This window comes from Scleropages formosus, chromosome 5, assembly GCF_900964775.1.
Source record: "Scleropages formosus chromosome 5, fSclFor1.1, whole genome shotgun sequence".
NCBI classification, from domain to species: Eukaryota; Metazoa; Chordata; class Actinopteri; order Osteoglossiformes; family Osteoglossidae; genus Scleropages; species Scleropages formosus.
In genome coordinates, this window is record NC_041810.1 from 10,125,760 (window position 1) to 10,153,682 (window position 27,923).

A 27,923-nucleotide genomic window follows, 5' to 3' on the forward strand; every position below is an offset into this window, starting at 1 on the left:
ATAAAGTGTTTTTGTGTTTTGTAACTGGGCAAAATGCAGTTGTATTGAATTGTAGCATGTAGCAAGTTGTTGTAGCATTGTTTTTTTTGTATGGGACCCTGTTACATAAGGGCAAAGTCCATTAAAATGGAAAGAGCAACAACGAGAAATTCAAATCTTTCAAATATCTTTATGTGTTGTCCAAAGTTGTAATTTCTTGTTGTCAAATGAGCACGTCATCCCTCCACATAGACATCCCCTCACTAAGTTATTTTTCCACCCAACTGAACACCAGCTGCCAAAATATATAGCAGAAATTATCTTCTCGTTTTTCTGACATGCGATGAAGTTACTGCAGTTTGTTGAGAAAAGCTCATTTTCATTTAAATGTATCTGCAGTACCTGTGTGTGTCCACAAGAGGGCGGCAAGTAACTGCAACCTGCTGCCAGTTTTGAACACTATCGTCCAATGCAGTCGGATCTTTTTCTTATTAAACTTGCAGTACAAGTAGTTACAGTGTGTTTTTTTTTTTTTTTTAGAAACGACTCTAACGTGTTTAGTTAGCTGCAGTTATCAGTTTTGGCCACAAAGTGGCAGCTATTTTTTTCCATAAACTTTTAGGTCATTTTTATAAATACCAAGTTCCCTGGGCCTCACTTTTATATCCACATCCACGGATCATTAGAAAAGAATGCAAAGGAAAAACACTCAAGAACAAGTTAGAAAATAATATGGGGGAAAGAAACCCATAAATGAAAAGAGGATGTTCCATTTACTGGTGCAAATTCCAAAAATGTATTTCTGCTTTGGCATGGGTGTTAGAATAATCTTTATGCAACACTATTTTTTAAACTGAAATGTAACTCAAGAGGAGCAATGTTAATGTTGATTTATAATAATAATAATAATAATAATAATAATAATAACAGGACAATAGTTCCAGTGTCAGTCCTGAGTACTGAGAAGTCTGATGGCTTGGGGAAGAAACTGTTACAAAGCCCAGCACTGAGGCCCGAATGCTTCAGTACCTTTTGCCAGGCGGCAAGAGGGTGAAGAGTTTGTGCGAGGGGTGCGTGGCGTCATTCGTAATGCTGGTCACTTTACGGCTGCAACCTGTGGTGTAAATGTCCATGATGGAGGGAAGAGAGACCCCAATGATCTTCTCAGCTGTCCTCACTATCCGCTGCAAGGTCTTGCCATCTGAGACACATCACAGAGCAAGTAGCCACATTCTAAACACTGGTCTTGTCTTCAAAAAAGCAACCTCTGCTTTATTCATTTAATTATATTTCATTAAATTTACCCATGGTAATGAAATGATCTCATTTAAATCTGCTGCCAGAAGGAAAGTCGCTGCAGGTTAAAAATATCTTTAATTGCAGTATTCATTCACAGAAACCTCTGATGCCAAACTTTAGCACATTTCCTGCTGTTTCTTCATGAAGGAAAAATTATCCTGCAACTCTTTCGGTTCTTTGCAGAATCCGTTTAGGCCGCACAGTGCCAACTGTTTGTTTACCTCTGAATTTCCCAAAGACTTCTGGGTAACTTCCAAATATATATTTTCCATGCCCCAATTACTTTACGCCCACACGCATGACTAAAGGATTAGAAACTAATAAAAAGTGAAAACTTCGAGAAAGAAATGCCATGGTGAAACAACAGGAAAGAAATCTCCCATGAGCAAAGAGAACGTGTCGCTCTTACTGGCAGCAACACGGAAGGTGAAATTCTTTCAGAGGTCTATTTTGTACAGTCTGGTATCTATGGAAAACTGAAGACCCAGCAGGGACTAGTTGTGAGAAGAGAGAAGAGAGAAGAGAAGAGTCTCCCCCTAGAGGCCAAAGCTGGGAATAGCAGCCACGGGAGTGACGTGTTACCGCGTTGCTGCCTGCGCTGTATTCTTTTCTGCTCTCGTAACGGAACATCTACACAAGACCCTTATGTAGTATTTCATGGTGCAGGACACATACTTGTCATTATAGCTTCTGCATGGTTCCAGTCTCAGCTCAATGTCATTTAAATGTTTTAAGTGTTATAGGTATTATGTCACTGAAAAAAGTGGGAAAAGATTTTTTTCTTTTAATAAACTAAACCTTAAATCGAGTGATGTTTGTTTTTCAGACTTGCTGCTAAAAGTGAAGTCCCAGTCTGCAGCCACCAGCTCTTCCATCATCAGAAATTAGAAAAGAGCTCTCCACTCCAGACCCCGGAATTCCGCGTGCGAGATAAAAGTGTCACTGCAGAGGTGCACGTAAGTCTCCCTTAAGTAACCGCACTATATGGCGAAAAGGGGAGTTTCCCGCTGTCGCACTGGGTCGCAGGACACAGGACTCAGACACAGCTGCTGGTTGCCTGACAATTTGACACTCACTGCATTAGAGGGTAACTTGATCGTCTCTGTTTGCTGCCATCTGGTGGATGAAAATAGTTACTGCAGTTTGGTTGGAAAAGGCAATTTTTAATTTGGATATAACTGCAGTACCTGCGTGTGTCCACAAGAGGGCGGAAAGTAAACGCGAACGGCTGCCACTGTAGGGAGCGCTATAGAGGTGTGTGTGTGTGTGTGTGTGTGTGTGTGTGTGTAGTTGTGCGCTGCATATTTTGGCGAGTAATTTAAAAAAAAGTGAAACAGCATCCTCCCGTACGTGAACATCATTTTAACCTCTGTAAGTCACTGATTGTTGGAAACTCTATTTAAAACTAAGTTTGAGGTTTAGCAGAAAGGGGCTCTCAGATCACTTAGACTTCATTGAAGAACATCTCACATTGTTTAACTGAGGGGTTTGTTACTAACCAATCAATGTAACATTATAGCGATTGAAAGAAAATATACAAAAATTAATAATTTAGTTCTAATATTTTTTAAAATAGTTTTGGAACAGAGCAGAGAGTGAGAATGTTGCATCAATGTCCTGCAACGGTTCCCATGCAATTCTGCAAAGGAACAGTAGCCAGAACCTTACTGACTGCTGGAAACCATGAAGAGATTAAACCATGTGGGCTGATATATAAATAGAAAGATAAACATGTATGTCATTACCGTGAGCCATGTTAACATCAGCGATCCAAGCTACCTCACCTGCAAACACAGGTAGTGTTTCCTGATAGTGAGAAAGATATTGAGGTTTTGCACCTTCTGGATCATTTCCCAGTGTGTCCTTTCTGGAGTAAAATTAGAATGACACATCATATTGAAATTAAGGACAGAAACCATAAAAGCTACATAAATGATGAATGGATCATGTGTCTAGTACCAGCAGTTCAGTACAATAAATCAGAATATGAGCGTATTGTGTAGTTTATCAGGTGCTTTTATTTGACTGAAGAAACACTGGTTGGTATTGAACTTACAGCAATCAACATCGGTTCCTTGTACAATAAAAATACTTCCAGCGACGATCTCTGTAAAAAAAAGACAAAACAGCGTCATTAGCTAAGAAATGTTAGAAGAGAAACTTCTAAAAATCCACAGCAGTGAAAACTGAATGAGAAAATTCACAGCACACAGATAGGTGTGATAACAGAAGAACTTACTCGTGATGATTGTTATGGTAGCTTCCAGTTCCAACAAGGTAGTTCTGGGTTGGAATGTAAAAATCAAAGGTCTCATCAAAGTTATTAACATAAGGGGTCCACTGGCAGTTCGAGTTGCAGAAGTTATTGATTCTGCAGCAATAGAACTTCCACCTGTAAATGAAAGATAAACACATGTAAAGCACACACACATTGTCTGAATCGCTTGTTCCATACAGGGTGGCAGGGAGCCAGAGCCTAGCCTGGCAACACAGGGTGAGGGGCTGGAGGGGGAGGGGGAGGGGACACGCCCAGGACGGGATGCCAGTCCATCGCAAGGCACCCCAAGCGGAACGCGAACCACAGAGCCGTTGGAGAGCAGGACCCGGTCCAACCCACTGCGCCACTGCCCCCCCACATGTAAAGCATTTATTTTATTCATTGTTTAAAGAAAGTGAAATATTTCTAGGAAAGGTATCTACTGTAATAAACAATTGATATTAATATTTCTCCATTATGGATGTATCACAGGGAAAAAAGTGTATAGCCTGTTTGCACCTTGCTATAATATTGGTACCCAAGTACAGAATTTTAAACACTTAAATCTAATGTTTAAGAACTGTTACCTTCTGTCTTCATGTTTATTCTCATGATAGCTTTCCATCCCTGAGAGAACATAATTTGAGGGGCATTCGAAGGAAAATTCCTGATCAAAATCATTCACGTAGTATGTCCAGTGGCAATCTGGGCTGGAGTCAAAAGTGTTTTTGCACTCAAAACCCCACAGACGATCCTCATGGTGATTATGATGTGTGCTAGAAAAAAGGAAGAGACATGTTTACCTGATATGTTCAATTCAATTCCATTATTATTATTATTTATAACAACATGATTAAAACAGCATTCCATTACATAATAGCGTTACTTTTTCCTTATTTCGATGTAAAGGATATAACTCCATCGATACATTTTTTTTTGCTTTTTATATTGCCGACTCTGAGAAAACAATTATTCTTGCCTAGATATCTTTGAAATTGATTGTCCTGCTGGGCACTGGAAGTGCAGAACGCCATCATAATCATTTTCCCAGCGGAGATCTGGAATAATAAGATACAACACAATGCAAGCACAGTACAGATTGTTATTAGTGAAGAAAAAGAAAGGTGTTCTTCTACATGTAAGACAGTGAGCTTTTTTCCAGTCTCAATTTGAACAAATACCTTTTGCTTTGACCTGAGAGGCAGCAATAACAAGAATGAACAGTATTCTCTTCATGGTTCACGCAGTTGTGAGAAACTTTGCAATGTCACACAGCTGAATGATTTTATATTTATACCCTTACCTGTGGTATAAAAAAAAAAAAAAAAAAAAAAAGTATTGTTTAAACAGGTGTTACTGTTAAGCCATATCAGGATTTTTTTTGCTTTTCATATTGAAATAATTTTTCAAATAATAAAACTGTATTGCCACAAAAGGTCATTTTGAGTGTTCCCAAAGTGATAAAGAACATATTTAAAAGTTGAAGGAATATCAAAAATGGATTAAGAAATAGTGAAAGAAAGCACTAGAATACAGCTATACACTTATTGTCTGTTTGTACAGGTGGACTTGTCTATCTGTGCCTTACGGTGACCTTAGATTACAGCAGTAAGAAACACATTCACCCCCTTTTGTGCTGGATGCTACCGTATGTGCTCCTGTGCACCTGCAGTAGATGTTGACAAAAAAATATGTGGAAACTTTGGATTTTCTGCCAGTTTTTTGTAATTGACTGTGCCATGCAATGTACTGGCACCCCATCCATGGTGCATTCTGCTTTGAAACTACAATCTCCTGCCAGACACACGGCTGTAAAATAATGTGCTGCTTAATGTATGTAATATATCATGTACTATTACATGGTGGCTTTTCAGTTGTTTTCCCAGTGCATTTCAATACAATATCACAGTATACACACACACACACACACACTTTTCTGAACCGCTTGTCCCATACGGGGAGCCGGAGCCTAACCCAGCAACTCAGGACGTAAGGCCGGAGGGGGAGATGACACACCCAGGACGGGACGCCAGTCCGTCGCAAGGCACCCCAAGGGGGACTCAAACCCCAGACCCACCGGAGAGCAGGACTGTGGTCCAACCCACTGCACCACCACGCCCCCCTTTACGCTGTATAACAGGAACTGGGAATTAAAAATAGAGGTCACATACTACTGCAAATAACGTAGCTGCTGTTATCTGCAATCTGCCTGTGAATGCTGTTTGATATAATCCTGAGCAAGTATCGCTTGAAGAAATTTAATTAAAAGATTAATTTTTACTGTTTTTAACACCAGTAATTGCTTAACTGTCAGCATTGTGAACTACTTAACTCCTTAACAGGTTATTTGATACCGTCTCATAAGGAAAAGTCAGTAGGAGGTGCTTTTTAAAACACTGCTGGGAATGTAACGTTTTGACCATGATTCAATACAATAGTATTGAAATACAAGCTTCTGAGAACACGTTTTCCTGCATTAACATACCAATTTTCAATAAGTAAATGTAAACAGTAAAAAATAAAAACCCTTGCGCATTTGTTATTACAAATAAAAAGATTTTAATTTTATAAAATACAAAATTGTTTTTTTTTTCCAGAAACTTCCACATGCTGTACATGTACCCCAATAGTGGTGCTGAGGGTGTCCATCTGCTCAAGTAAGACACTGGTGTAAACATGAGCAGAAAGGTCCTGAGTGCAGAATCGGTATTTCTCTGAGGGGCTCAAAGCTATACCTTCAGAGGTACTCAGCCTATGGAATGCATCGAAACACATACACACCATCTGCAATCTGTTCATCCTAAAAGCAAACACCAAACATTTCAAGTAAAGTTCAAGTAAGTGTCAAAGGATATCATCAGTTGCAACAATCTACCCAGATGTGAAAGTACCAAAAAAAGAGAAAGAAACATGCTGGCCCCATTGAACAGCATGTCTACATATCAAATGTGGATGATGAAATCATATTATTCTCATGTTCATTTTATGTTTATATTACTAAATGGATTTTCCATTTAGGAAGGCAATTATTTCTACCAGTGCATTTACAAGGCATACAAGTACAACGCTGTATTCACCTGGTGCATACTGGATTTTCCATAAAGCAGAACTGTACATTCATAATTAATAATTATCCCTTAGCATTTATTTTGAAAAGTTTAAAAAATGCCACCCGTTGTCCAGTTTACTCAGAAGATAGGAGGTATAGCACCCAAATGTAATAATTCTACCATTGCAGAAAAGTTACAAAAAAAGAGTTGTGGATATAAATTCTGAGCAAATGAAGCTTCAGAAGACTGAGAACACCTACAAGGTGCGTGAATATACAGCACAGCGTCAGCGGGTGGCAGAGGTGTGCGCACAAACACGAAGCAGTGACACACCCAACACACAGCTAAAAATGTGTCGGCACATCCCGTACACACACGCGCAACACACGCAAAGGGTAAAGCGGCATACCCATCTACATGAGCACACAAAGATATATGCCAATCCCAAGGAAGCACACAGATTTAGCAGCACACTTGTAAACATAAACACACAATCACAATTTCTCTACAGTTCCAAACGTGACTTGAGACTGAGTGCTAAAGACAGGAACACACACTCTGGGACACAGCTGAGTAAACAGCTGTAGACGGTCTCAAAGAGGAGGTGTGGGCTGAGCTCCGCTCATAGTGATGTCTCCTTGGACTCTTTCACTGGAAGGCTGGAAGAGGGCTGGAAGGTCAGGATCTCGGTGAACGTGTGGCCTACAGCCAGACAGGAAGAAGGAAACAAACTTTACTAATCAACACTGGCCGTGGCCATGAGGGAACAGTGCAATGGATGAGCTTTAGGAGACTTTAGGAGCCCCCCTTGCTCCTTACGTTTCCACTGTTCCAAGGGAAGGTCAGCATTGTCCAATGAGTGGTCATACGGCTGGGCCTCCGTTTCCTCCTCGGGTTCCCGGAACTCGGTGAAGAAGGGCAGAGCAAGAGCCTCAGCTGCACTCACTCTCTTCTCGGGGTCCAGCACCAGCATGCGCTCCAGGAGACTGATGGCTGGGGCAAGTGGGAGAGGGGAAGTGTCAACCATCTCTATTAAGACCAAGTAGCCAGACCACAATAGGGACTGTAACACCAGGCTAGAGCACCTTCACTGAGAAAAGGAGCACAGGTAGTCCTCAACTTACCACATATGTGAGTTACAACGACCTGGACTTGCAATGACCACCCCATCAACCTTATTATATTATTTTTAAATTCTGATGTTTGGTCGTATTTCTGGAACACTTTGTGACTCCATTCAAAAGGAAGATATTAAAAACTGGTCTTCCCAACTAACCCCACACCCCCCAAACTGACAGGAAACCAATGAGTAAATAATGTGATTTAGATACCATCTGGATTGACATCTGTAAAGAGCACATGCAGGTCTTTCTTCTGAACTTTTGGTAATCTTTTGATGTAATTTTTAGCCTAAAGGAAGAAAAAATGCTGGGTTAGTAGCCAGGATCTACTGTAGTAAATCAGTACAGTAAATTAAAACCATCCATTACCAGCTTCCAAAAGAAGAAGTCATATATGGGATGTTATTTGTTGTGAATTACACAATACTGTTAGAATAATAGGCATAGTTTTTAAAGAAAAAAAAAAAACAGCTGTACACAAGTACCGAGTAAAGAAATTCAAGAAAAAAAGCCAAAGGTAAAATCTCTTAGAGGAACTCAGCACAGGAAGCCTTCAGACATGTTTAATGTTTACATGAGTCATGAAGCAGTGCTACGGAACAGATAAACGGCTCAAAGTCCTTCACCTGGAAGACTGGTCTGTTTACATAGTGCAGGGGTAATAGCTGCCCTCTGCAGCACAACCAACAGGAAAAGATAAATCACTCACAGAAGAGGGCCATTTTACTCAAACTGTTAATTTGCAAGAATTTAAATGGAAATATCTGATAAGAAATGCAGATGTTTAGTAGGTTAATTACACAGCTTCATTTGTTGCTTGTTTTATACTTTACCCAACAGGGGATGATTACTGAAGCATTCTGATGTAGCCCCTACGCAACTTGTTCTCGTGTAGTTGGATGTTTGGGGGCGGGATGTTCCGGGGGAAAAAGGGGAGTTGTTTTTTTTTGGGGGAGACCGGGCGAGGAGAACGAGCAGTTTTGGGTTCGTTCTCGCGCGAAGGGGGTTTTGTGAAAAAAAAAGACCGGCGCGAGCGACAACCAGCCCGCGAGGATTGGGGAGTGGAGGATTAGGGTTTGGCCAGCGCGACTGGCCCCGGAGAGAAGGTCGCCAGGACTCGCCATCATCGTCCCGCCATCCTCACTGGAGAGAGAGTGGCTGTGAGGACAGGTCGCGTCGGTTTCCTGCCCTGCACGAAAACCGTGAGTAACGGCGGGAATCTCCCTCGGTGGTGGATAAGGAGCTCCAGACTAAAGCGCGCCAACGAGACGACGCCGGCACCAGAGACTGAGTCGTATAAGAGGGGAAAAAAACGTGTTCGTTTTGGTGGTGTGAATTATTTGTGTGGACGTTTTATATTAAATGTTTGTTGGGCTTATTTCACCTGAATGTTGTAACCGTCCCTGTGTAGGTGTGAATGTTCTTTTTTACGGCAAAGGAAGGCGGGGCTGGGTTGCTGTGTGTGAAGTATGGGAGGTTTATACGACTGTAATATAACAGTATAGCTGTACTACGCTAACTGGGCCTCTCCTCACCCTAGCAAGAGCCATACCCCGAAGTTGGGGGGGGGGCGACAGTACACGCATCCCAAAGTTGCGCTGTAGACACCACCGATTCACCTCCCATGCTAGAGAAAAAAACATCAGAATCGAGTGGGTGGGCTACACTTGGGGGCTCGTCCGGGATCTGATTACTGTTTTCTGTAATTGTGAGTATATTTTTGTATGATTTGATGTCTCTTTGATATGATTTGTGGTTTGATGTCTGGAAAGTTGTTGTAACATGGAGTCAAAGCAGATAGTCCAATGGTGTAACGACAAGGGTATTGATATAAGAAAAGCTGTTGTGCTTAGTGGGGTTTCTGTTGACATTACTGATGAGACTGTGTACAAGGTGCTGGATGGGGTGGGAGTATTTGGTCATTGTAAGGTAAGGGGACGGTGTTTAGAACCGGCTGGAGACAACCAACTTGTGTTAGTTGAAACCACAAATGATATGACTAAGGCTACCATACCTGAACAGTTAGCCTTTGGAGGTGAGTCGGGGCCCTGGGTGGTTAATGTCAGCGAGACCCGAGAATGTCCAATACTTGGTGAAAGAGGCAGTTTCCAGGCAAAATTCCTGTCATTCCTAGCAAGTGAAGGGAAGACTCTAGCTGATGTCTCAGGCTGGTTTGGGCCTACTCCAGCGCCACCTGTCGCTCCAGACTTGAACACCAAACTCGTGGATGCCATCTCTTCACTTGTGGAGAAATGCCAAGCCACGCCTATGGACGGACTCGGCTATCGTAAACTTCGCTTGTTCTCCGGTGTGAAACCAACTCCACCGGGAGAGGAAGAGTATGATGCCTGGGCTGAGCAGACCACTCACATGTTGGATGAATGGCAGTGTTCAGATATTGTCAAGAAGCAGAGGATAGCTGAGAGTCTCAAAGGGCCAGCAGCAGACATTGTCCGGTGCTTAAGGGTTAGTAACCCCTCTGTCACTGCCGATGATTACCTCAAAGCCCTGGAGGCAGCTTTTGGGACCACAGACAGTGCGGCTGATCTCATGGTAAGGTTCCGTGGTACATTCCAGCAGGAAGGTGAGAAACTATCAGCATACTTGTTCCGTCTAGACAAACTGTTGCATGCAGTTCATCGTAAAGGTGGGGCTGAGGTGGCCGACCTGGACCAAATTCGCATTGAGCAGGTTGCACGAGGAGCTCTGTCCCATGATCTTGTTGCCATGCGCATCCGAACGATGTATAAGCTTAAACCTCCTCCAAGTTTCACAGAGTTGCTCCGTGATGTCCGAGAAGAAGAGGAAATGATCCTGGCAAGGCAAAGTGTGGGGAACGCTGCTCTTCCAGCAATGGTTAGGTGTGTGGGGTGCGCTACACCCTCCCCCGTACCAGTGCAGCCTGAAAATGTTGCAGTACCTGTGGTAGCGGGGAATGGTCAGGAAATAGAACGGCTCAGGGAAGAGTTCAGAGGGCTAAAGACGGAGGTTGCCCGGCTGTTTTCTGCCTCGATAGCTGCCTCCGATGGCATACCACAGCAGACCATGCAGAATCTCAATCCGAAGGGTACAGGGACCTTGTATGCCTGCGGAAGGGAGGGTGCTCCCAGACCCCAGTATCGTGCTGGTGTTTTTTGCTATCGATGTGGTGAAGATGGGCATTTCCAGCGAGAGTGTCCTAATCCAGAGAACCTTCGAAAGGTGACGAACCGACTATTGAAATTAAGGCAGCCGCCGGGAAACTTCCCAGGGGCCCAGTGAAGGAACGGCCTGCCGCCCCGGAGAAGACACGTTCCACCAGGTGTGATATGCTACGGCAAAGGGAGGCTATATTGCCAGAGGGTTTAGTTGGACCCAGTGCTATTGTCTCGGTACAAATTGAGGGCATTTACGCTAAAGCTTTGCTCGATAGCGGTTCCCAGATTACTCTACTGTATCGCTCCTTCTATGACCAGTATTTGAAGCACTTGCCTTTGACCCCTATCGAGTGCCTAGAGATTTGGGGCCTTAGTGTGGAGCAATATCCATATGATGGCTATCTGTGCGTGAAACTGGAGTTCACTGGAGACGTAGTTGGAGTAGTGGAGACCATAGAAACGCTTGTGCTTGTGTGTCCAGACCCGGTTGTGAAAGGGGAGGTTTCTGGGGTGATTGGTACAAACACCTCCATAGTTAGGAGGCTCTTCCAGTCTTGCATAAATCAAAAGGGGGGAAATTTCTTAGCTACCCTTGCTGTCCACCCAGTAATAAAAGAAGCGTATGAGAAGTTCCAGGAAGCTTCTGACGGCCTGGCCGAGGAAAGGCGAGGGACCGTCTGGTTCACGAGGAGCAAGCCTTTCACTCTGGCCCCAGGGGGTGTTGCTACAGTGATTGGCACTCCAAAGTTTCCTGGGCACCTGAATAGTCAGGCCGTGGTTGTAGATCACCCAGAGGAGGGCCCTTTCCCGGAAGGGCTGCTGGTAATGCCTGTTGTAGAGGAGCCAGGAACTGTCCAGTGCCGTCACCTCGCAGTCACTTTGAGGAATGTGTCTCAGCAGCCGGTGACATTAAAACGTGGAATGCCTATTGCGCACCTATTCCCAGTGGATGTGATGAATAAGGGGCTAGGTAGGGAGGAGACGATGCCACATATGTCTCAACTATCCCCCTCCTCTTTCAACTTTGGGGACTCTCCTGTGTCTATTGAGTGGAAGGATAGACTGTGTTGGAAAATGATGGAGAGGAAAGAGGTCTTTTCTTGCAGTGAGTTTGATGTAGGGTGTGCTAAGAGTACGCAGCACCACATTCGAGTGACGAATGAAACGCCTTTCAGAGAGCGTTCTAGACGTTTACCGCCAGGGGATCTAGAGGATGTGAGGAAACATCTCCATGATCTAAAGGAGGCTGGAATCATCTCAGAATCTCGGAGTCCTTACGCTTCTCCGATAGTGGTGGTTCGGAAGAAAAACGGAACCATACGTATGTGTGTGGACTACAGAACCCTGAACAGGAGAACAATTCCTGATCAGTACACAGTCCCTCGGGTGGAGGATGCTTTGGCTTGCCTGAGTGGTAGCCAGTGGTTCAGTGTGCTGGACCTCAGAAGTGGTTATTATCAGATCCCTCTGAGCGCGGCAGACAAGGAAAAGACCGCATTCATCTGTCCCGCAGGATTTTACCAGTTTGAGCGGATGCCCCAAGGGATATGTGGGGCCCCAGCAACCTTTCAACGGGTCATGGAGCGGACTGTAGGAGATATGAATCTTCTGGAATGCCTGGTGTATCTTGATGACATCATTGTATTTGGGCGAACATTGGAAGAGCATGAGCAGCGCCTTCTAAAGGTGCTGGACAGACTAAAGGAGGAGGGACTGAAGTTGTCTTTGGACAAGTGCCAGTTCTGCTGCCCTTCGGTGACTTACCTTGGGCATGTTGTGTCCAGAGATGGCATTGCTACAGATCCCTCGAAGGTTGACGCAGTGAAGTCGTGGCCACGCCCAGAGAGCATTACTGCTCTTCGCTCTTTTCTCGGGTTTTGTGGGTACTACAGACGGTTTGTGAAAGATTTCTCCAAGGTCTGTTATCCTTTAAATCAGCTGCTGCAGGGCTGCATCGTAGCTAGAGGACCAAGAAGAGTGGCAGGGGCTAAGACTGCCTCTCAGCATGGAAGGAAACCAACATCAGGTCTGTGTCCAAAGGAGTGGCACCACCCTTCAGAGCCGTTTGGTCCTAGGTGGGATGAGGACTGCGAGAAAGCTTTTGAAACGCTAAAAAGGAGTCTCACAGAGGCCCCAGTTTTGGCCATCGCCAATCCAGGACTGCCTTATGTGCTACATGTTGATGCTAGTAGAGAAGGTTTGGGGGGTGTCCTCTATCAGGATCAGGGAGCAGGCCTGCGCCCTGTGGCTTTTGTCAGCAGAAGCCTTACCCCAGCAGAGAAAAATTACCCCACCCATAAGCTAGAGTTTTTGGCATTAAAGTGGGCGATTACCGACAAGCTGCATGATTACCTCTATGGAGCTAAGTTTGAGGTGCACACAGACAATAACCCATTGACTTATGTCCTGACCACAGCCAAGTTGGATGCAGCAGGGCATCGATGGCTGGCAGAACTGGCCACATATGATTTCAGCCTGAAGTACCGCCCCGGGAAGCAGAATGTTGAGGCAGACGCCTTGTCACGGCGCTCACATGTCCCTCCTGAGGCATCTCAGGGGAGAGGGGCCATGCCAGCTGACTCAGTCCAAGCTATCTGCCAGATGTCCTCAGTCAGACCACCTCGCTATCGTCACTGCAGAGCGATTGATCTCATGGGCTCATCAAAAGGGGCGGTACCCAAAGCCTATTGCAACTTGTCTTTCCTGAATATTCAGCAGCTGCCCCAACTGACTCCAACAGACCTCTCATATTCACAGCAGAAAGACCCCTGCATTGGCGAAGTGTGGCATGCGGTTAATCAGAAGAATGCCGAGCGTGCCAACAAAGTGAGACATCCTGATGTGTCTTTGCTGCTGAAAGAGTGGGATAAGTTACAGGTTGTGAATTCCGTATTGTACAGGATGAGTAAGCCACCCAACAAGCCGCCTCGCCAGCAACTGTTGCTTCCCCAAGAGTTCAGAGAGACAGTACTCCAGTCTCTACATGACCAGTCGGGCCATCTTGGGTTTGAGAAGACCTATGGGCTGCTACGAGAGAGGTTTTATTGGCCTCGCATGAAGACACAGGTTGAAAGGTACTGTAAAAGCTGTCTCAGGTGTATTCAGAGGAAAACACTGCCCAAGAGAACTGCTGAGTTGTCGCATCTTCGCAGTGATGGACCGATGGATCTCGTTTGCATGGATTTCTTGACGATTGAGCCTGATTCCAGCAACCTCTTCAACGTGCTTGTGATTACAGATCACTACACCCGCTATGCTCAAGCTTTTGCAACTAGGGATCAGAAGGCGGAAACTGTCGCTAAGGTTCTGTGGGAGAAATACTTCATCCACTATGGGCTGCCCAAGAGGGTGCACTCTGATCAAGGCAGGGATTTTGAGAGTCGGCTCATCCATGAGTTGTTGGGCATGCTCGGCATAAAGAAATCAAGAACTACACCTTACCATCCTCAGGGCGATCCCCAGCCGGAGCGGTTTAACCGAACTCTGCTTGATATGCTCGGGACCCTTGACGCGCCAGACAAAAGGAAATGGGGTAAGCACATTGGCTATCTCGTACATGCGTACAACTGCACGCTGAATGAGTCAACCGGCTACTCGCCGTATTTCCTAATGTTTGGTCGAGAGGCTAGGTTGCCAGTAGATGTGGCATTTGGAGCATCGGGTGACGGTACCTCCAACAAATCCTATACAAGATACGTCAAAAACATGAAGCGTGAGCTTCAAGCTGCATATCAGTTGGCTGAGAGTGTGTCGAAAAAGAGGAATGAAGGGAACAAGCGACAGTACGATCAGAGGGTCCGTTACTGCCCTTTAGCTCCTGGTGACCGCGTCTTGATTCGAAATCTTGGACTGCAGGGGAAGGCCAAGCTTGCTGACCGCTGGAAGGACACCCCTTATGTTGTGGAGGATCAACTTCCTGGGTTGCCTGTGTTCAGATTGAAGCCAGAGGGTGAATTGGGCCCTGGGAAAGTACTGCACCGCAATCACATTCTGCCTATTGGGCAGGAGGTACGGTGGCGGTCTGAAAAGACTGCAGAGGCATCCAAATTTAAAAGGAGGGCTAGTAAGCGGCTCCAAACGAGAGATGAGAGTTGTGGTCGCTCATGCTTGCCAGCGGTTGAACTGGAATGTGCAAGGGAGCCTGAGTCTGATTCAGAAGAAGAAGAAACGGGGGTCTGGTATGACTGTTATCCTCAGAGGAGGTCACCGGAGCCAGAGCCTTTAAGCAGTGGATCTGTTGAACTCTTTGACCTGGATTTGGGTCTGGATGTTCTCACGAATGGCTCAGGGCTGGAAATGACTGCGGTTGAGGGGCCGGCAGTGATGGACGTGGATGGACCCACTGCAACTTGTGGGACGGATGTTCCGGGAGATGAAGTCGAGTGTGGTGCTGGGGTACGGACAGCAGAAGAAGTGAGTGAGGGACGGGATAATGTCGCAGAGAACTCGGCGGGGTCTGCGCGGCCTCAGCGACTGAGAAGGGCCCCTACCCGACTCACCTATGATAAGCTGGGGAGCCCCACTACAGTAGCTGTTAGCACACATAGAGCTATTTCAGTTAAGGTTGGGGAAGGTTTCACTAGTTTCTCTTCACCTCCTATCCGGAGATACACCAGCACTTTGTACAAGTGGATAGGTTGAAGGGAATGTATATATTCTGTTCTAATATGATGTTGAAAGGATGGGACGTGATGTGGGTTGCTTGTCATGAGGACATGACAAATTTTGGTGGGGGAAGAGTGTAGCCCCTACGCAACTTGTTCTCGTGTAGTTGGATGTTTGGGGGCGGGATGTTCCGGGGGAAAAAGGGGAGTTGTTTTTTTTTTGGGGGAGACCGGGCGAGGAGAACGAGCAGTTTTGGGTTCGTTCTCGCGCGAAGGGGGTTTTGTGAAAAAAAAAGACCGGCGCGAGCGACAACCAGCCCGCGAGGATTGGGGAGTGGAGGATTAGGGTTTGGCCAGCGCGACTGGCCCCGGAGAGAAGGTCGCCAGGACTCGCCATCATCGTCCCGCCATCCTCACTGGAGAGAGAGTGGCTGTGAGGACAGGTCGCGTCGGTTTCCTGCCCTGCACGAAAACCGTGAGTAACGGCGGGAATCTCCCTCGGTGGTGGATAAGGAGCTCCAGACTAAAGCGCGCCAACGAGACGACGCCGGCACCAGAGACTGAGTCGTATAAGAGGGGAAAAAAAACGTGTTCGTTTTGGTGGTGTGAATTATTTGTGTGGACGTTTTATATTAAATGTTTGTTGGGCTTATTTCACCTGAATGTTGTAACCGTCCCTGTGTAGGTGTGAATGTTCTTTTTTACGGCAAAGGAAGGCGGGGCTGGGTTGCTGTGTGTGAAGTATGGGAGGTTTATACGACTGTAATATAACAGTATAGCTGTACTACGCTAACTGGGCCTCTCCTCACCCTAGCAAGAGCCATACCCCGAAGTTGGGGGGGGGGCGACAGTACACGCATCCCAAAGTTGCGCTGTAGACACCACCGATTCACCTCCCATGCTAGAGAAAAAAACATCAGAATCGAGTGGGTGGGCTACACTGATAAATGCACAGTTCTGTAAAAAGGCTTTTGTTATCAGGAACACGCAGCGCAGTGGCTACGGACAAGACCCCCAAGTACCTCCTGTAATACTCTTCACCAAGGTACACATCCTTAACTGCTCGAGTAAAACACTCAGCTGTATGTACTGGTCAATCACAATACTGTCATCCATTAAGCAAAAAATAAATCTGAATCAAGGGGTGCGGTGGTGCAGTGGGTTGGACCGCAGTCCTGCTCTCCGGTGGGTCTGGGGTTCAAGTCCCGCTTGGGGTGCCTTGCGGCGGACTGGCGTCCCGTCCTGGGTGTGTCCCCTTCCCCCTCTGGCCTTACGCCCTGTGTTGCCGGGTAGGCTCCGGTTCCCCGTGACCCCGTAAGGGACAAGCGGTTCTGTAAATGTGTGTGTGTGTGTGTGTGTGTGTGTAAATCTGAATCAAATGTTAATAAATAAACATGCCTGATGCCATTTAGACTCTTACAGGCTTCTACTGCAATCCCAGACAAGGTTTATGACTCACATCCTGACTCTGCAGTTTCACAATGAATTCCTGAGTCGGAGTCCCTGTGATTTTCATGATCTCTGTCAGCTGATCCAAGTCTGGTCTCCGCGGGTCAAGGGTCAAAGGTCCCACAGCAGCGAGCAGTATCGGTAGCTATAAAGCAGTGCCAATGCACCATCGCTCACGGGACAGAGAGGAAAATACACAAGACTTCCTTCTCGGTAAAACACTAAATGCTTTCCAGTACACACTACTATCATTCAACAACAGAATATAAATAATATAGTCATGGTCCTGCTTTTGATCTGGATTAGGGTTCATGGTTGCACCGGAAAAGGGACAGAAGGATACGGTCGTTGCCTTTGAACAGCGGCTTCCCCAGCAGCATCTCTGCCATGATGCAGCCCACAGACCAGATGTCCACTGAGGAGAGAGGTGTGTTAAAGTTACAAGGGCTCTTTAACATGCAAACACATCAATACACACACACTAGTGGTCGAGAAACTAAAATGAGGTCGAACACTTAAATACACCCACTCCTCACATAACAGGGTTACTTTGTTGCGTTAAATCATCCTGATCGGTTAATTCCTCTTTTGAATGGGCCAAATTGCCATCACTTTTTACGTAAAAATTGTCCTGGAGAAAAAGAATCAGTTTCTAACTTGCATTTTAATGTTATATTTTTCTAATTCTGTTGATCTTTGGAGTCTTTCCTAATGTCTTTTCCACTTTCTTTTCTACCTTTTAGGTCCGTGTACGTTGCATTCTTTCTTTTTTTTGATTTGAAATTGAAAAACAAAATGCGAATTACGATGCCTTCATTCATTTTTTTTGTTTTAAAAATGAAAAACAAATTAATTAACTATGTTCAAAAACCATTTTTTGCTCAAAATGTGAAATATTTTAAATATGCCTCATTTATAGTTTCTTATAGTCTTTTATTTTTTGACTTTGAGTTATTTTGTCTTGTGGCATTCTTGAAAAACCCGCAAGTAAACGAATTGAAACCGTGCATAATCCATCAGTGGCTTCATCGAACATGCTGCTTTCGCTCTGAGTTATTCATATGTTCACATGGATCACTACGTGCTTTTTTTTTTAGGATGGCATGCCCACCTAAAAAATCAGCAGGATTTTTCAGGTGCTATTTCTTAAGAACCTTATTACTCATTAAGCGCAGGTGTTAAAAGCAGCGTGAAGTTGTAGGTTCTAGTTCTAGGTTAGGCTACCTGTTAGATTGGAAATATTGTGCACTTTAGGGCATTTATCATATTTGGTATTGTGAGATTTTGATTTCTACACTGTATGATTAAACAAAAAGAGAAAATTAATAAGTCCTTGTTTTCTTTTTTGTGTGTGCTCAGAAATGATAAAAAGCCGTTTATCATTTTTCTGCTTTCAATATTAAATTAAGAAAAAAAAACAAATGAAGGCATCATAATTCGCATTTTGTTTCTCAATTTTGAATAAACTCTTTTAAGAGACATTTTAGTAATATGGCTCACAGATGTTTATGATATAAAGAAATAAGGTTCACAAAATCACTACCTGTGTCTTTCATTGTATGAAGCACATGGACAGTGTCCTGTCAAAGATGCTGTGTAGAGTTACTGACAAATGTCTGATGCTCAATGATCTTGATCTGGTCATCAGATAAAGGCTATATTTATGCTTGCGGTCACTGTTAATGCTACACGTTTACAAGGTTAATACACTAGATTTAGACGGACTACAGCAGCAGAGGAAATAGCCAGAAGGACACCTCTGAGGGACAAAAATTTTCCTGAGTTTGAGACACCAAGTATCTCTGTTCCTAAAAATATGATCCAAGTGTTGATGCCACTGTACAGAATAAAATACATGTTGTAGAAGTAAAATGATCACAGGACAGGCAAAAGTGCTGCTGTACTGAAGAAAAAGGCCAATGTGCAAAAATACTACACATTTTCAAAAGCCTTTGTAACGCTTTTTCTTTGTACAGTACAGTATGGGGCTGAGTTCCCCATAAATGTTTTGCACATGCAGATTTTTGAGGTGCTTCAAGAGCTACTTCACTGGAGTTAAAATTCTATAAAATCTACCACAAAACTGAAAAAAAAACTTGAAAAGAATTAATCAATGAGCGGTGGTGACTTACCTTTTCAGTAATCGTTTTAGATATAATGTGTGTGTGAACACTTCGGCAAACCTTAGAAGATGGTGCTGTGAACGCAGTTTTTAATTTACAAATACTACTTCCTTTGGCTTATTCCGTTTCAAAACTCACTCCCTCCTGAAATGACAAGCTGATGTCACCAAGCTCAATGGGGTAACTTTACAGGGATATAAGGAGGAAAGAGCACCTCACTATGGTCATCCGTTGGGTAAATACTGGAGCTGCATGAGCCCCCACTGCCGACTCACCTGCCTGTGTGTAGTGCATCCAGTTGAGAATGACCTCTGGAGCTCGGTACCAACGAGTCACCACGTACCCAGTCATCTCGCTGTCCGCCTGCCTCGCCAGCCCAAAGTCCAGGATCTAAAGCAGGATTTGGCAGGGACAAATGCTGGAACTCAGTGAATTCTCTCCAACCTCATGATTTTTGCTTCTCCTAATGCCATAGGTCTAAATGAAATCCACAATGAGCAACCCTATATCATGCATTTATTATATGTTTCAACAGCAAAGGTTTAAAACATATAGGCTTAGTGATCAGAATGATGGAAAATGACATACCTTAAGTTCGCAGTCTTGATTGACAGCAAGATTTCCTGGTTTAAGGTCCTTTGGAGTCAGATCAAAGTAAAAAAAGGTCAAAATGAGCAATTGCCTAGGATTCACAGTTACAGTGATTCACACACGCACACACACACACAAAATACATGACTGACAATAACAACCTCACCCTCACTGCCTCTCAAAGTTTGCTTACCCTGTGAATGATGCCCGCGGAGTGGATGTACTGTGGAGACAGAGAGTAAACGTGGTGTTTATCATCTGAAGACAATCCTACGACCTTTGGCTTTTTCCTCTTGTTTGCACAGGTCACATTCCACATGTCTCACTTTAACTTAAGAGGGCTGACAGTCATATCCATATGCATCAGTGTGTATTTTGCCTGTAGTGAAAAGTAACTAGGTAAGTATGTACAGTCACTACCCAGTTAGCATCAGGGCTGGGGACCAAAGCACTGCAGGTAATTGCACTTAAATAAACGCCTCCTGCAATGGGGTCTTATAACTGGTACTGTTTCAGTTAAACAGTGAGGAAATGGAAATATATAGTTAATTGAGTTGACATTTGCTGTAGTAACACATTACACATAGAAAATAAGCACCAGAGTTTATTAAATTTAAAAAAACACAAAGTACTTGTAATAAGCAGGAGGGCGGGCATGTCCACCTCCAGGATTATGGGTCGTACCTGTCCCTCATCTCCTAACCAAAGTATTTGATGGACTGATGGTTTTGGAATCGTTGCCCTGTGGAGCTCAAGCTGCTGTTAATGCGGTTGCAGGTGGAATGTTTTTGCATGTTGCGTTACATTTGTTTACTATGTTTATGTTTTAATAAAATATTCTCTAATTCCACCCTGTACCACCTCACTCATGCTCATTCTCCGAACCTGGCATGCCAAAATATTTTGAAACAATGTGCTATAATTTCTTTTGTTTCTCCTTGAATACGTATTATTCAGCATAAAGTGTAAATAACAGAACACACTGTGAACATTACTTCAGAATTAATAAGACAATGTAATAGAAACTTTATTACGGCGATTTTTTTGCATTTTCTATTCAATTTTGTTTATTAAACATAGCTTTGGCATTAGTTTGTATTACTAGATATGTCAATTTTCAGAAAAATATTCCACATTCTGGAAATTAGCAAATTTTGGCAAACTTTGGCTAATTATGGCACCGGATTCCAAGCACCGAATATTCCAGTATTTTTTTAGGATCTAACTTTAACTAATCATAATGAATGCAAAAATAGACATAACTGAGAACTTTGAAAAGTTTTGTTGTAATAAATATCAGTATTTCTTGCTGAAGGGGGGCGCAGTGGGTTGGACCGGGTCCTGCTCTCCAGTGGGTCTGGGGTTCGAATCCCGCTTGGGGTGCCTTGCGACGGACTGGCGTCCCATCCTGGGTGTGTCCCCCCCCCCTCCGGCCTTACGCCCTGAGTTGCCAGGTTGGCTCCGGTTCCCCGTGACCCCGTATGGGACAAGTGGTTCTGGAAATATGTGTGTGTGTGTGTGTGTGTGTGTGTATTTCTTGCTGGTTAGCAATGCCCATGTGTGAGCTGTGCTGCCTGTGCAGAGGCAGTTATTACTGGTGGATTGTGCAGCACTGATGAACATATATTCTTTACGAATGCGGTTAAGTGAGCACTAGTGAACATGGTCCAAAAGAGGCACGGTCATTAATGTCACTGACTGCATTATATTAAATGGGCAATGACTCTACGTGTTTATTGTTTAGTATGTCTGAGTGTGTGCACATCAGCCACGGGAGCAGTACCTGCATATCACAGTAAAGGAGGCACCTGCTGGGCAGGTATTTGTGCATATGCATGAGTAAATTGGCTACCAGGACAGTGTGCTTGTTCTCTGTATGTGTCACACCTTAAGTCCTTTGAGGATCTGGTAGACCAGAAACTGCACCCGGTCCTCTGACAACTTCTCCATCTTCATCAGCTTGCCCAGATCAGTACCCATGAAGGGCATGACCAGGTAGCTGCCAGGGAGAGGGACATCTATACATGAGTTCCAGAGCGAACGTATGTCATACTAGTCAACAGCAACGAAAGGGACGTTCAGCAAGTCATCTCCAAGAAACTGCTGCACTCAGAAGAAGGACCCTGTCACACTCATAAACCAGTATTTCCAGATGAACATGTAATTCCAAGAGAATGAAGTACAATGATGTTGTTACATAATCGAGCAGATGACATTTCATTAATACAAGAATGTTTTAAATATCTCTGTGCGCTAGAACAGTACCATCTGATGACAAGAACATTTTTTAAATCCATAGCTAGAAGAAAAATTAAAACATAAAAATACATACTGCATGCCGGTGAATACGATATTTATGGGCAACAATTTATAGTGTAATTTCCAAAATGCACTGTAATTTTCTAACACACTGGGACACTTGGAAGAGGTTTCCACTTTCAAAAGCTGACAGTTGAACTGAGAGACTCACAAATCCTGGAATCTGTCCAGCAAAATTTCAGGTGTGAACACGTCCAGCAGGCCGATCACCTGCTCTCACAGCAGAGGGTGGCGGAAAGAGAGAGAGAGAGAGAGAGAGAGAGAGAGAGAGAGAGAGACTCACTAGACTCAGTTTTATTCCATATGATCAGACTCAATATTACTTTTTAATCCACTAAACACCTCTAAAGCTAAGAGGACATTGACAAATTATTACTTTTAAATATTTATCTTTTCTCTAAAGTGACTTAACCTACTCTCACTGATTTACCCATTTATACATTAGAGTAGTTTATGCTGTATCACTTCAGGGTAAGTAATTTGATCAAGAGTACTACAGCAGGTGGGATTTGAATTCAGGTATTTTGAGTGCAGTGTAGCAGCTCTGACCATAAACTGCATAATAAAATACTATTATTATTTTACTATGCATTTGTCCAAGTTGACTTAGAATGTTATGTTTCAAAAATATGGAAGTGCTTAAGTAAAATATGTAAATGGTTAAGTTTTAAGATGTATTTTTATGACTTATTGATTAAAGGGCACATACAGTACTTGAAAGACTAATACAGTAACTCAGATTGTCTGTGGAAAATCAAATCCTTTTATAATTTGTTATATACTACTACTTTATACTATTACACAGTATAGAATTATACTATATACAGTTATATACTACCACTATTATTACTATTGTTATTATTATTAAAACAGAAGATTTGCAGACCTATCACAGGCATTTTATGTTGCATATATATTATATTCTGAAAAGTGTGCTATAACTAAATCAGGGGTACTCTAAGGCACACTAACCCTGAACAGTGATATACTGTACTGCTGCATATGCAACTTTATTTATGTATTAAGACCTAATGTTCAGACTGAAGATTAGAAAAGGTAGTGTGTAATAATTGCTACCTAGGAGAATGCTCAGTGAAGTGCTGCATAACAAAACACAATATCAGTTGGTAAAAGTAAGTGCTGCACCTGGGTTCTGATTTCAATGCCCACTTTTGTGAAATGGTGTGAGAAGCAGTGATGTATCAGGCTAGAGCCTCCTGCACATCTACAGTAACTACGATGCTGCTGACCTCATTTATACAGTTTTAATGTGCCAGACAGCTGGGTGAGGGACGGATGTGGACTAACTGACACGGTGTGACTGTGGTCAGAGGAGTGATGGATGTGTTGCCACGGTCCTCACGTTGTCATGCTTCATGTGCTTAAGCAGCCGGAGCTCCCGGTACGCCCGCTTGGCGAACAGCTCCGACTGGAAGGGTCTGTGCAGTTTCTTGATGGCCACTCGCGTCCCTGTCCTGCGGTCCACGGCAGAGCTGCACAAAGAGGTTGCATTGTAGTCACAGGTCTTCGGGAACCACGGGGGAGATAAGAGCAGCTCCAGTTCACCAGCTGGTTTAACCCTCTGGTTTTCCGCCAAATGTGAGCCATTTACAAGTCTTCTCTGTTATGAATATGGTTTCTTCCATCTCACTGTCATAAGGCTTCATAATATCTTCCATATGGAGCACCTGAACACATAAAATTATTGATCCCGAGGTTCATGATATTCTATGCTTTTATTCATGTTTTGTACACCTACAAGCAATGAAGTTGGTTAAAAGGTGCAGCTCAATCCTACATGACCCTTTGTGTCTTGTAACTGATTTTTGAACAATTATAATGGACCGCCCAGTTTTGGACGTGAATACCAACAATGATAAACGGTCTCCAACACAGCCCAAGTGTTAACACAGTAAATTCTCCCCACTGGTGACAGACGGGGTAACTGGGCGTTTACTCCAGCGCTCACCTTGAAACCCACTATGCTTAGTCATACACATTGTGGATAGGTTTTAAACAAGAAAACTGAAACAAAAACATTTCTTATCCCATATGCACATGGTGAATACTAATAAAACACATATTCAGCATATTTTTGAAAAAAGAGGACATAATGAGGCTTGGACTGGAAATGGATACCATGTGTCTCAACAACAGGTGTATTAGCAGAAGGTGTGAACATTTGAGTGTGCAGGAAACACATAAGTACTAAGCAACACATATAATGGACACATCACACAAATATTGCAGGGGTTCAAGCTGGCCTCAGTATTACATACAATCTGCTAGATCACCTTAGCTACGCTGTCCCATTCTTCAAAACAGTGTGGTTTCGTGACGATAGCAAAATACACAGTGCACATACAGGTCAAACAAAGGCTGCTAATATCACAAGTAAATCTTTGAAAAGCAAAAAGCTGCAACTGAACTCAACACATTAACAACAAAAATATATTTCCAAAACTAGGAGTGTGGTCCAAGACTATTTGCGTTTACACAGAAAAAAACACTGAATTCACACTCTTCTCACTGGTACTATGCAATAATGATGGAAATGTTATTTACTGTTAAACAGTTTGTTATTTTCAGTTACACTCAGTGACCACTTTATTATGCACCTGCTAAATATCTACCTGGTCCCCCTTTGGTCCCTAGAACGCCCTGAATTGTTTGAGACATGGACTCAGCGAGATGCCTAAAACATCCCTTATGAATTTCGGTCCATGCTCACTCAGCATCACGCAGTTCCTGCAGATTTTCAACCACAAATTCATGATGCAGACCTTCTGCTCCACCTCATCCCAAAGGTGCTTGGTTGGATTGAAATCTGGGGACTACAAAGGCCTGTGGAGTAAACTGAACTAACTTTCATGCTCTTGGAACCATGTTGAGATAATGCATGCTTTGTGATATGGTGCATTACCTCACTATAAATGCTAACGGAAAAAATTGAATGTTGCACTGAAATGATGCTCAGCCAGTACTGAAAAAACTGAAGTGTGTAAAGAAAGCACTCCCCACACCATTACACCACCAGCAGCAGTCTGCACCTTTAACACAAAGCAAACAGGATCCATAGAATCACTATTTATGTCAAATCATGACCCTACTTTAAGCACGTTCCAACAGAAGCCAAGATTCATCAGACCAAGCAACGTATTTACACTCTTCAACAACCTCCATCCATCCATCCATCTTCCTCCGCTTATCCGGGACCGGGTCGCGGGGGCAGTAGTCTAAACAGAGCCCCCCAGACTTCCCTCTCCTCGCAAACCTCCTCCAGCTTCTCTGGGGGAACCCCAAGGCGTTCCCAGGCCAGCCAGGAGACATAGTCTCTCCAACGTGTCCTGGGTCTGCCCCGAGGCCTCCTCCCAGTGGGACAAGTCCAGAACACCTCCCCGGGGAGGCGTCCAGGAGGCATCCGGAACAGATGCCCGAGCCACCTCAACTGGCTCCTCTCAATGCGGAGGAGCAGCGGCTCTACTCCGAGCTCCTCCCGGGTGACTGAGCTCCTCACCCTATCTCTAAGGGTGCGCCCAGCCACTCTGCGGAGGAAACTCATTTCTGCCGCTTGTATCCGCGATCTCATTCTTTCGGTCATGATCCAGAGTTCATGACCATAGGTGAGGGTAGGAACGTAGATTGACCGGTAAATTGAGAGCTTCGCCTTACGACTCAGCTCCTTCTTCACCACAACAGACCGGTACAACGACCGCATTACTGCGGACGCCGCACCGATCCGTCTGTCAACCTGCCGCTCCATTTTTCCCTCACTCGTGAACAAGACCCCGAGATACTTAAACTCCTCCACTTGAGGGAGCAACTCCCCCCTAACCCAGAGGGGGAAATCCACCTTTTCCGACTGAGGACCATGTTCTCGGATTTGGAGGTGCTGATTCTCATCCCCGCCGCTTCGCACTCGGCTGCAAACCTCTCCAGTGCACACTGTAAGTCTTGATTCGATGAAGCCAACAGGACCACATCGTCCGCAAAAAGCAGAGACGAGATTCTGCGGCCACCAAAACAGACACCCTCCGTTCCCTGGCTGCGCCTAGAAATTCTGTCTTCAACAACCTAGTTTTGGCAATCATATGTCCATCGTAACCCCATTTTCTTGTTATTGCCTAACAGGAGTCGAAGCTGGTGTGGTACTTTGCTGCTGTAGTCCATCTACTTCAAAGACTGACACGGCTTGGCTTTCAGGGATACTCGTCTGCACGACACTGTCCTTCCTGTTAGTTATAATGAGCCTGGACAATCACCACTGACCTCTCTCATTGAGGAGGTGTTTCAAGAAGTGTCACTGGGTTCAGGTTTCTTGTTAACCTCATCATCCTCTCTAAACTGCAGGACCTGTAGTGTTTGAAAATCCCAAGAATGTGGCTGTTTCTGACAGGCTCCAACAATCATAACATTCAGAACTGCTTAGATTTCACATCTTGCCCATTAAAATACTTAATGCTACAGCAAGGTAATCCCTGCACCCTGTCTGCATCTTTTATTCACCGTACACTGAGCTGCAAGCCACACAACCAGCTGTTTGGAGGAGCTGGCTGCTTACATGAACTACCAGACGTACCTAATAAAACGGCCACTGAGTGTGTTTTGTCAGGTACACAGAGCCTTTAAAAAAACCTTTAATGTTCAGTTAGTTTTAAAAATATCATAGCAAAGTCACAGCGGTGACTTTAAATAGCCCGTTGAGCGAAATACACTTCAGTACATTCTGCACGGTGACGTGTGTCAAACAGGGTGACAAAAGAGCGAGAACATGCTGAAAGCATCTTGTGGTTTATTTCACCAGACCCCCAGTCATGGGTCATTTCCTCCCTCAGTGGGCGTATGTAGCAAACCCGGAACACCCTCGTGTTCTTTCGCTTTGTGGCAGCCCTAGATGCAATGAACCCACACACTAAAATACAAACTCACATACAGCACTGTACCAACTTGACAGGTGTTGAGGTGCAACATCATCAACAACACAGCGCTCTGGAGTCAGTAATATTAGGAAGGACGAGTAGCAGCACCCGCCCCGCCACCCCGCTAAGATACAATGGATTTGGGGGGGGGTCGTAGTGAGGGTGCACCAGGGTACAAAGGAACGGGGGGGATGACAGGGGAGTGAGAAAAGAAAATACACTTGAATCAAGCGGTCCACGTTTCACATCATTGCTGTTATTCGACCCGCGCGCGTCGTGTCCGCAACAGGAAGCGCCCGGGACGGGAAAGAAATACCGCGACTGCGAGTCAGTGGAGCTTCTCAAACCAGCCCTGTCCCTGAAAATTCGGTGCCCTGCCTGAAAAGTCAAGTGTAATGACAGTAATCGTGTTCGTCTGCTGAAGCCGGGGTTCCTGCTGCCACTACTGGTTGTTGCGGCGCGCTTGTTTGCCATTTTCAAGGCGTTTTCCCTTTTTCCTCAAGAAGTTACGCTGCCTGTGTGTACGGAGCCTTCCGGAACAATGAGGGGCGCGCACGCGCGTGCCCACAAAGGCGGCAACGGCCCCAGCGGTTCGGAGAACACAACACACACACAACAGAGAGAAGCGGCCAGCGCAGGCGCCCCAGGCCGGGACTCACCACACAGTGCCGTAGGCTCCCGTTCCCACCTGGCGCAGGTCGCGGTAGCGCTCCGGAACCTCCCACTCGGTCTTGTTGATCTCCTGGCGGTAGAAGCCCTGCCTGGTCCGGCCCGACATGACTGCAGTTCGCTTCGGCTTCTGCCAGAGCCAGCGCACCTTCCTTTCTCTCAACACAAACACACACACACAGTCCCTCCCTCTTCCCCCCCACTCGCTCTCTCTCTCTCTTTCTGTAGTGTCGTACACAAATACACTGACTGTAGATGAACGACGTAGATGGGAAAATAAAAATATAAAACAGTTGTCACTCGAAACAACTGATGATCTCCACATTCCCTCGCAGTATTGTTAGATTTATTGAAACTTTTCGATGTTCCTAACGGATTTATTATCCTCCTGTTCCCTCAGTGTGAC

General features: G+C 44.6%; 2 protein-coding genes across 3 annotated transcripts; both read right to left on the reverse strand.

Moving 5' to 3' along the window:
• Window positions 1-3,295: 3,295 nt before the first annotated feature.
• Window positions 3,296-6,223, reverse strand: LOC108931126 (hemagglutinin/amebocyte aggregation factor-like). The gene is made up of 4 exons (XM_018746727.2): window positions 6,158-6,223; window positions 4,123-4,311; window positions 3,518-3,670; window positions 3,296-3,385 (listed from the first exon to the last, which is right to left on the reverse strand). The coding sequence occupies exons 1-4, from the start codon at window positions 6,211-6,213 to the stop codon at window positions 3,340-3,342; spliced, it is 444 nt and encodes a 147-aa protein (XP_018602243.1). The 5' UTR covers window positions 6,214-6,223; the 3' UTR covers window positions 3,296-3,339.
• mapk12a (mitogen-activated protein kinase 12a) lies at window positions 6,135-27,701 on the reverse strand. 2 transcript variants are annotated; one of them, XM_018746724.2, is made up of 12 exons: window positions 27,508-27,701; window positions 23,293-23,422; window positions 22,081-22,139; window positions 21,498-21,609; window positions 19,804-19,833; window positions 19,608-19,655; window positions 19,295-19,409; window positions 17,240-17,311; window positions 16,907-16,986; window positions 7,917-7,995; window positions 7,405-7,578; window positions 6,135-7,287 (listed from the first exon to the last, which is right to left on the reverse strand). In XM_018746724.2, exons 1-12 carry the CDS (start codon window positions 27,624-27,626, stop codon window positions 7,208-7,210), a joined length of 1,098 nt encoding a protein of 365 aa, XP_018602240.1. In that variant the 5' UTR covers window positions 27,627-27,701; the 3' UTR covers window positions 6,135-7,207. The 2 variants fall into 2 exon arrangements, with proteins under 2 accessions (XP_018602240.1, XP_018602241.1); XM_018746725.2 differs by having other exon boundaries at window positions 27,537-27,673.
• Window positions 27,702-27,923: the final 222 nt, after the last annotated feature.